This window comes from Anser brachyrhynchus, assembly GCF_964034855.1.
Source record: "Anser brachyrhynchus genome assembly, chromosome: 14".
Taxonomy (NCBI): Eukaryota; Metazoa; Chordata; class Aves; order Anseriformes; family Anatidae; genus Anser; species Anser brachyrhynchus.
Window position 1 is genome coordinate 5819443 of NC_137709.1, and position 9629 is coordinate 5829071.

Sequence of the window (9629 nt, forward strand, 5' to 3'; positions counted from 1 at the left end):
CCTTAGGGACGTGGTTTAGTGGGTGACGTTGGCGGTAGGGTGATGGTTGGACCAGACGACCTTGAAGGTCTCTTCCAACCTTAACGATTCTAGGACTCTACGATCCCCCTACCGCCAATGCCCCCCAGTAACCACGTCCCCAAGCACCACGTCCCACCTTCCCTTGAACGCCCCCGGGGACGGTGACCCCACCACCCCCCTGGGCAGCCCATCCCAACACCTGACCGCTCTTTCCGAGAAGAAATGGTTCTGAATTTCCAACCTGGCCCTCGCTGAGGCCAAGGGGACCAACAAGAACCGGGCTCCGAGGGCCCCGGGGCGCGAGGAAATCAGCACCGAGGGGGGGGGCCGATAATGGTGGAGCCAGCCTTACCTAATCACTGGGGGCGGGGCATGAGGGGAAAGGGGGCGTGGCCTGATAGCAAGGGGGTGACGTACATGGACAAGTGGGCGTGGCCTGATGCGATACATATGGTCAAGTGGGCGTGGCCTGGGGCAAACGGGCGACATATATGGACAAGTGGGCGTGGCCTGGGGAACATCGGGACCACATATATGGACAAGTGGGCGTGGCCTCGGGAACATCGGGACCACATATATGGACAAGTGGGCGTGGCGTGCGACTGGGGGCGGAGCTAGGGCGCAGGGGGCGTGGCGCGGCGGCGGCGCTATAAGGCGGGGGGCGCGCGGCCCGGCTCCCGCCCCGCCCCGCGCCGTTCCGTGCCGAGCCGCCCCGCCCGGCCCCGTCCCAGCGGCAATTCCTGCTGCGCCACAGCCATGGCGGCGCTGACGGTGAAAGCCTACCTGCTGGGCAAGGAGGAGGCGGCCCGCGAGATCCGCCGCTTCTCCCTGCAGCCCCCCGTCCGCTACCAGGCCGTCTGCGAGAGGGTGGCCGAGCTCTTCCAGGGGCTGCTGCGGGCCGGGCCGCCGCCGGCCTTCCGGCTGCACTACCGGGGTGAGGGGGGACGCGGGGGGCGGTTTGCCCGGGGGGGGTGGGGGTGGGGGTGGGGGTGTCCCCCCCCCGGCCGGGAGCCTGACCCTGCCCGTCCTCCCCCCGCAGATGAGGACGGGGACCTGATCGCGTTCTCGAGCGACGAGGAGCTGGAGCTGGCCATGCCCTACGTGCGGGACGGCGTCTTTCGCGTTTACATCAAAGGTAACGGCTACCGGGGGAGGCAAGGCACGGCTCTGATGTACGCTGCGGCTCCCCGGGGAGGTGAATTGAGGGGCGGGGAGGGGGCTGGAGGGGAGCCCACGCTGCTGAGGGGAGGTGGGCAGACCCCAGGCCTCCTCCTAGCTGTGTCACTGCTGGCACAGTGACAGCCACCTCCCCGCAAACCCTTCCCGCCACTGGTGTCCTCAGCAGTCACAGGGACACGCTAGGAAGCCCAAATGACAGCTTAATTGTCAGTGTGCTGTTGTGCCCTAGTCCCTTCTGTTCGCTCAGACACCTGCAGAGCTTTATCAGCAGCTCACCTACTGACTCACACGGGCTGTCACTCATCTCCGTGCTCATCTGCTGTGCCGCCTGGCACTCCTTCTGAACTTCCTCCCGAGAAACATTCTGTCCTCGCAGAGCTTAGGGAGGTAGGACAAGACGCCAAATGGGGTGGTGCTGTGCTAATCTAGAATAAATATGGAAAGATAGTGCTAGGGATGAGGTATGCTCAATTGGAGGAGCAGGTATGTCTGTGAAACCCCCTCATGCTTGGTTTAAGTTCTCTTACGTGCTCCTGGCTTGTGTTTGGCAGCCAGCGTAAAAGTAAACTGAGCTAGTAAGTCAATACTGCTGTGACAAGGGCTGTTTGTGTTTCCTTCTCCTCTGCCCGATTTCCAACCTTTAAATAGTAACCTTGTTCTTGATGCAAAGTTCCCTTTCTTTAATAGAGAAAAAGGAGTGCAGGCGGGAGCATCGCTCGCAGTGCAGCCAGGAGCCTCCCCGTGATATGGTGCACCCCAATGTCATCTGTGACGGCTGCGAAGGGCCGGTGGTGGGTGCTAGATTCAAGTGCACCGTCTGTCCAGACTATGACCTGTGCAGCACCTGTGAGGGTAAAGGCATCCACAAGGAGCACAACATGGTGATGTTTCAAAGTCCACTGCTAAATCCGTTTGAGGTGAGTAAAATCTATGGAGTGGGACTAATGCATGGGGTATTCCCCAAATGTAAGCACTAAGCTTAATTTACTTGGAATCTGTCTGTGTGAACACGGTCACATGAACGTTACCCTTCACAGTGGCTTCCCCAAGGACGCTGGCTCCGTAAAATGCGGCATGGTGTTCCACCCTTCCCGTGGATGCACTGCTGGGGGTATCCTGGCCCCGCAGGTCCATGCCAAAACTCGGAACGAGCCCAAGCCAGTGCTGCTGCCTCCAGTCCACCTGCTGCGGAAGGTAAGAGGAGATGCTCTGGTAAACAAGGTGGTGGTGGAGGAGCTGGAGTAGGTGGGACTCTGCAGCAGTGTGGAATCTGGGTGGGAAAAAAAGGCATGGGAACTAATCTAATTTGCTTAAAATAACAAGGACATCTTGGGACAGAGTGCAGTTTCTCTTAAGGTGTGTTTAGGGCCCATGCAATAGATGAGGCTGTAGAGAGACTACTTAGAATGAAACCAAGCAGAGCTGTTAGCTCAAGCATGTCACTACTGTGCTCTAGATTTGCCTTTCAGCATGGATAATGAGCCTTAACAATGCTAATGCCACTGGTTTATTGTTCCAGAGGTGGCTCAGAGTTAGATTTGGTCTTTCTACTTACTGCTTTTGTGCAGTGTAGATGTTTCTCAGAAAACAAGCACTGAGAACTCTTGGGGATATGCTCTGTAGGTGCTCTTTTCCTTTGGGCTGCTATATGTACTAATATGAATTGTTCTTCTAGAAGCTTCTACTAACAGCCCGCCTCAGGACCCCAATGTCACCTTCTTAAAGAATGTTGGGGAGAGTGTTGCAGCTTTTCTGAGCCCTATGGGTAAGTTACTTATGGTGTCAGCCACATCCCTGAGACTGGCTTAGCTCCTTCCAACAGGAGCAGCAGCCAGCTGTCATGGCTGATGGCATCACTTCATGCTACTAAGCCTTGAAGCTTTAACTTTATTCCTTGTACTAAAATTGCCTAGGCTTAGGACATCTGCTTAGTACCTTTTTAGAGTCCTCCTGTGGAAGGAAGTAAGGAGAGGTTTCATTAACATGTCACCACTAACATTAAGTCAGTGGTGACTTGGGGGACTTGGGGCTGTGCCTTGCTATGCAGATATATGTAAGTTCTGCCTTGACTTTAAATGTATGGCTGCCCATCTAGAGGAAGGTGATTATGTGGTGCTTCCCACTTCAATTCCTGCATGTTAAACGGGAAACTGGAAGATTACAGTAATGTTACAGCATTTATACTAGGATTAATGCATGCTTTAAGACTGCTTTTGAAATTCTTCTAAGATTTTCTTGGTCTGAAATATGTTCCTAGGTATTGAAGTTGATATTGATGTGGAACATGGAGGACAGAGAAGCAAAGTGACTCCTGTTTCTCCCAATCTGGAGAAGAACAATGCTGAGTCAAGCAGCGGTACCCCTGACCAGAACGCTCAGACCAAACCATACTGGAATAGCACAGATTCTGTTACAGTAGTAAATACGGTTGCAGAGCAGATACAAGATATGGTGATAGATCCTGTGCCCACGCAAATGGAAGATGGCAGCTTCCAGACCCAGGTACAAGAACCATGGCATTTATGTGCTCGCTGAGGCTTTATTGAAAAGAACGCCTTTCAGCCTTTGTTGTAGGGTTGATTATTGGAGTGTCAGTGCTTAAGTGATGCACAGCACCTCAGCTTTACTGATTTACAGCAAAGGTGATGGGACTTGTGAATGTAAAGCTTCATATTATAGATAGGAGCATGCATCCTACCTGGAAAACACTGCAGCACCTGGACTTTGTTTCTTCCCATTTCAGGAACACAGTGAGTCTAGCAGTTCATCAGGGGGTGATGAGGACTGGACCCACCTGTCTTCCAAAGAAGTGGATCCTTCCACAGGTGAACTGCAGTCTCTCCAAATGCCAGAGACAGAGGGTCCCAGCTCCCTGGATGTATCTCAAGATCCTCCACAGCCAGGACCTACGGGACTGCGAGAGGCTGCACTCTACCCACATCTCCCACCAGGTATGAGAATGTAGGTTTCATAATTCTGAGTAACTTCCACTCAGAAATTGCCAACTTGCCCAGCATAAGCAAATCTACTTAGAGATGGTAGGAACCAAGCTCATGTAAGTTAGAGGTGACCTTGTTAGCTGGTATGGCAGCACTCTGCACCTTGTTAGAAGCAGGTTGTTCTCCGCTTGAATGCGGGCAGCTAAGTCTTAAAGACTTCAGACTTAGACTAGTACTAATACACTATTCAAGCAACATGAAAAAGGTGGTATTGCAAGTCCTGTCCTTGCTGTGTACTCTTAAGAGTCTTCTAATGTAAGATGCAGACAACACATCCTGTGACTTACAACACCTCTATGGCAGGAGCTAGTTAATATGCCAGGTGTAACTTAACTGAAACCAGCAGCCCTGAGGCTCACAGCAAGGCTGGCTGAATCTGACTCAGCAGGGTTCTGACTCTGCAGTTTTCTTAGCAGGTTACATATGTTTTATTTCAAAATGTCTGTTCTCCTAGGAGACAAAGGAGAAAACATCTTCCAGCACTTGTCAGCTATGCTAGATTTACTAGGATTAGTGCCAGCCTACCTCCTGAGTGGTATTAAAGCCTTGGCTGGTTTGCTAATTACATAAAGTGTTTCAACTTGAAACTATCCCTCTCTCAACAGAAGCAGATCCTCGCTTGATTGAATCTCTGTCCCAGATGCTCTCTATGGGTTTCTCTGATGAGGGTGGATGGCTCACTCGACTTCTGCAGACAAAGAACTGTGACATCGGGGCAGCGCTAGATGCCATCCAATATTCCAAGCAGCCTCCTCACTTGTAGTAGTCTACATAACAAAAAGCACTTTCCTTCTCACTGAAACAAGATAAGGCCGTACAATTAACTCTAGCGATACATCTTCCTTCCTGTTAAGGGTTTGTTTCATGTTCCTGTCATGTTCCTAAGTGCTTGTAGAGTGGAGGAAAAAATAAATACTACTTCCAGCCTTTCACTTGTGATGAGTCTGTGAGTTTAATGCTCAGAGCTGTATTACTCTGTTAAATGGAACTTGGGTGGAAGATAGTCTAGGCCCAGAGCATGTGACTTTACCAAGCAGCTCCCAGCACCAGGGCGGCAGCCTAGGACTGTACATCTTTTTTTTTTTGCATGTAGTGGAGGTTTTATTTGAGCAGACCCTTAGGGCTACACACTACTGAAGGGAAATCAACTGCATTGGCTCTGAAGCCTGCTCTGCAGCCCTGGAAGAAAGGGTTGCTATGGGAGATCTAAACGAAGAGAAAAGGGTTGTAGTTTATAATGGGGAGTTAATCACAGAATTTCATTGTACTGGTCAGAGATCCTTAGAGGCTTGGAGGTTTCTCCCTGTTCCCCTCCTTCCCCCCTGAGCTGACCTACTTCCATTCTTATTTCTAACATGCTTGCTAGATAACATTATACAAACCCAGCACTTGCCCATTGGAGGGATCTCTTCCCACAAGACAAGCATACAGCATTTAAACAACTTTAATAGTGCAATTAAAGCCCCCTTCACTTCAACTTCTTCCTTCAGTACTCAATATACCAAACATGCTAGACATACAAAAAGGAAAGCAATGCAGGAGGTGCCTGAATTTCTCAGAAATCATCATCAAACTCCTCACCAGTGCAGAAGAGGCGTTCACAAGAAATGCTGCTAGGCTTGGGCCCAGTGTTACACTTAACAGGGGTGGTTGTAGGGGATCCTGTAGCAGTGTCAAGGGTAGCAGTTCCAGCCTGTAGCAACTGGCTTTGAGGTTCTTTGACCAATACAGCCTTCCCCTGTGAGCAACTGATGCCAGACAGCATGCTGCCAGGTGGTTCTAAGGCAAGCTGCTCAGTGCTAGTTCTGGACTTTTTAAAACCTGTACTTGGAGGTAGAGCAGTTTGAGCTTGTTGTGAGTATCTAGTGGCCATACTTACTGCAGCAGTGCTGTGTAGTCCCAACCTTCCACTGCCATCCTGTGGTGACAAGGTGACCCTGGCAGTATTTTCACTATCGTCAGAACATGAAAGAAATTTTTCCCACTTTGAGGGTTTGGTACAAGCACTTGGGGGTTGTGTGTTTTCCTGTGGCACTACAGACTGACAGACAGCAGGTACTATACTGTCTGCAGAAACATCATCTCCGTCATCTTGATCAGGAATGGCTACTGAACATTTCTTGTGCTGTAACAAGAAAGAGAGCTTAGTTATAAATCCAGCATGTATAGTAAAGCTTCACAGAAGCAGGCAAAGAAAGAGCACTCCCGTCCTTCAGATATACTTAAGTTTTCACCAGGACTCTGAAGCAGAGCTGAGTCTAATGCTCTGGGTGGGCCCATGAGGCCCATGAACTCTGGGCTGTGAAGACTCAAGTCACCTGGCAGGGCAGATGATCACAGTAACCTTAATAACTGCATGCCACACAAGTGCTGCTGCTCAACACAGGCAAGACAGCACAGAGAGCAGCTCTGCTGATGGAGGAATCTGGCTTAACCACTTTTAGCTTACACAAGATGGCATTGCTTTTGCCTGAGTAAAACCTTTCAGAAACACCCAACACAATTGTCTACGCCTCTCTGGGTATTGAAATACATGAACAGTGGAAGACTTACAGAACTTCAAAATTACAGTGTCATAAAAGAAGCAAGGGGAACACTGTTTTGTTTTACTCGGAAGCATCTTCTACAGCTAAAATACTTGAGAGGTTTTTAACCTTTTTGGCTTGGTAGGCAAGCTGGAAAGCTCCGTTTTCTTCTGAGTACTCCTGAACATCACTGTGGAGGAATCTCTTCTGCTGTCTCCTGGCCAAAAGAACCATTCACAAAGAGGACTGATGAGCTCCACTGTGAATTTTATCACAAACAAATCACCAGAATTGGTCAGAAAAAGCATACTTCTAGCAATAAAAAGGTTAAGTCAAGCTGTTCATTGCAGCCTGTACTCTGTTCAGCTACCAGAGATGAAATACCTCCTACATCCCCAAACCAAGTGTCATCACTCAGAGGCAGAAATTACAAAAAAAGTTCTTTCTGTACCTTCGTTCTTCTACAGCATTCTTTCTCCAGGAACAGAACTGTTGCCTTTCTGTACTTTCCTCCTCCTCTTCCTGATCTTCACTGCCCTTGTCCAGATACTTACTCCAGCGACTGACTTCTACCCTTCCTTCCTACAACATTGGAGAATAACTAAAAACAGCAAAATACAAGGTTCTCAATTTTGGCACTCTCATGTATGTGCAGAATGCCTCAAAAGGAAAGTCAGGCCAGGACATATTTCTGTAACTTGTCCCCAGGTTCAGTATCTTGGAGCAGAGAATTTCTGTAGACATCGCATTCTGTCTCTCTGCTGGAGCCTGATCATATACACGGTCATCTCAGCAGCCAATATAAAGGGATCTCCGACTTCACTTTGATTCACCCAGAGGTCAGCATGGGTTGGTACTTACTTCAGCTTTGTAGGTATCTTACCTGCTGGACTGAACTATCTTCACCATGGGCTGCTGTATTTTCGTTGTCATTTACAGATTCTTCTATGCACCTAAAACAGACAGAATTGCAGCTGGAGTTTCTTGTCCAGCTTACAAAGAAATTAGTCTGCTTATTGGTATTTTTCAAGTCATCTAGTCATAGAAAAGACATTGGACAGAAAGCATGGATAGGAACACTGGGTAGGAAGCCTTAAAAAAAAACAAACAAGGATCCATAGAAAAGCAGATCATAGATGTCAAGGACTTGCAAGATACATTGCCCAAATACTAGAAAAAAAATATCTAGTTAGAGGGTAGCCTGCTTTTCCTCCTATACAAATAGAGTAGCTATTTAATATGCTAATTATGAAATGAGAAATTTTAATTGATCATAACTACAGATATAAAAGCATGTCTTTTGGGACAACAGCTTAAACCCACTAATTTTATCCCAAGCAAGAAAAAAGGGAAGTTATTTCATAATGTTTTGCAAATAGCAATACCAACTCTTTCTGATGAAGTGAACAAACAGAGCTCTCCTCCCAAAGCTTAACCCTGAAGCATTGCATATACACAGCTAAGTTATGTAACTGGCTTTGACTGACTTCTGAAAATAACCTTGAGCGAAAAGGAAGCGGTACTAGTTCAAGACCAGTTCAAGATTAAGGCAATTCATAAACAGACTCAGAAATGAAATAAACAGGAAAGCGCTACTCAGATTTTCCAGCCCAGCAGGAATTACGTCCAGATTTTTGCACTCTTTCTGTCGATAGCAGAGATTACTCAGCAGGCTCACCACGTGAAAGCCCCGAATACCAACAGTGAGGCAGCGCCAGCTGAGTGGAGGATTTTCTCCCCGGGGTGCCCAGCGGCGCTGCTTGTCAGCCCGAGGGATGGGCACTGCCAGCTGGCTCCTCAGACAGGACATTGGAAAGCGCAACTTCAGAAAACCAAACCAAACCCTATCCCATGGGTAAAGGCATAATGAACAGACACTAATGACCAACTAAGCTTATCTGAAGAAAGCCCTTGTCAAAAGAAGCACGCCAGGTCACTAACTCGACAAGCAGCCTGCTACAGGGAGGGGAGGGGAGGACGGGCCAGGCACCCAGCCCAGCCCCCTGCGGTGAGCGCTGTTCGGCTGCCGGCCGTCTGAGCCGTGCCCCGGCCGCCCCCCCTGACCCGTACCGAGCTGTCCGAGCGATCGCCTCCTCCGCCTCGCCCTGCAGCGAGTTTAGCTTCTGGACGTGGTGCCTGCAGTCCCGGCCCGACCCCCGGCCGTAAACCTGCGGGGAGAGGAAGGGCGGAAGGCACGGCGGAGGCCGGCAAGAGCGGAGGCCGCTCGCGGGGAGGCCGCAGTCCCTCACCTTGAGCAGGGCCTGCCGCTGCCCGCACACGCTGCAGCTCCACTTGGCGCTCCGCTTGGCCTAGGGGGGAGCAGAGGGGGTCAGCCGCGGCCCGCAGCGCGGTGCCCGGTGCCCCGGTGCCGGCCCGGCCGCACCTGCTGGGCCTGGAAGAGGCGGCACGAGCAGCAGCGCAGCACCCAGCACGGCGCCGCCATCCCGCCGCCCGCCGTCGCCGTGGCAACGGCCGCCTTCCGCTGACGTCACCGCGCCGCCCGCGCGCCTCCCGCTCTGCCCGGAACCCGCCGGGTCCGCTCCACAAGCCCCGCCCCCAGTCGCCCAAACTCCGCCCCCAGCCCGCGAAGCCCCGCCCCCAGTCGCCCAAACCCCGCCCCCAGCTCACGAAGCCCCGCCCCCAGGTATGCTAAGCCCCGCCCCCAGTCACCCAAGCCCCGCCCCCAGGTATGCTAAGCCCCACCCCAGCAGTAAATAAATACACATAATAATAATAATAATAATACAGATTCACCCCAGCCACACAGCGGTAAGCAAATACACATCAATAAATACGCAGAATAATAAAGACTCGCTGCAGCCCCCCCGAGTCTGCCCTTTAAGGTGACTGCCACGGCCAAGGAGCAAGCACCGTTCAACGAGCTCAGGGAACAAACAAGAAAAAA

General features: G+C 50.8%; 2 protein-coding genes across 4 annotated transcripts; one reads left to right on the plus strand and one right to left on the minus strand.

Moving 5' to 3' along the window:
• Positions 1 to 622: 622 nt before the first annotated feature.
• SQSTM1 (sequestosome 1) lies at positions 623 to 5131 on the plus strand. 3 transcript variants are annotated; one of them, XM_080555093.1, is made up of 8 exons: positions 623 to 955; positions 1061 to 1156; positions 1888 to 2117; positions 2238 to 2394; positions 2876 to 2965; positions 3458 to 3702; positions 3944 to 4151; positions 4805 to 5131. In XM_080555093.1, the coding sequence occupies exons 1-8, from the start codon at positions 778 to 780 to the stop codon at positions 4960 to 4962; spliced, it is 1362 nt and encodes a 453-aa protein (XP_080411219.1). In that variant the 5' UTR covers positions 623 to 777; the 3' UTR covers positions 4963 to 5131. The 3 variants fall into 3 exon arrangements, with proteins under 3 accessions (XP_080411219.1, XP_080411220.1, XP_080411221.1); XM_080555094.1 differs by having other exon boundaries at positions 624 to 955; positions 2879 to 2965; XM_080555095.1 differs by lacking the exon at positions 2876 to 2965 and having other exon boundaries at positions 624 to 955.
• Positions 5132 to 5627: 496 nt separating this feature from the next.
• Positions 5628 to 9255, minus strand: MRNIP (MRN complex interacting protein). Its single transcript, XM_080555096.1, has 7 exons — positions 9108 to 9255; positions 8974 to 9033; positions 8795 to 8892; positions 7608 to 7677; positions 7176 to 7306; positions 6854 to 6941; positions 5628 to 6324 (listed from the first exon to the last, which is right to left on the minus strand). Exons 1-7 carry the CDS (start codon positions 9165 to 9167, stop codon positions 5755 to 5757), a joined length of 1077 nt encoding a protein of 358 aa, XP_080411222.1. The 5' UTR covers positions 9168 to 9255; the 3' UTR covers positions 5628 to 5754.
• Positions 9256 to 9629: the final 374 nt, after the last annotated feature.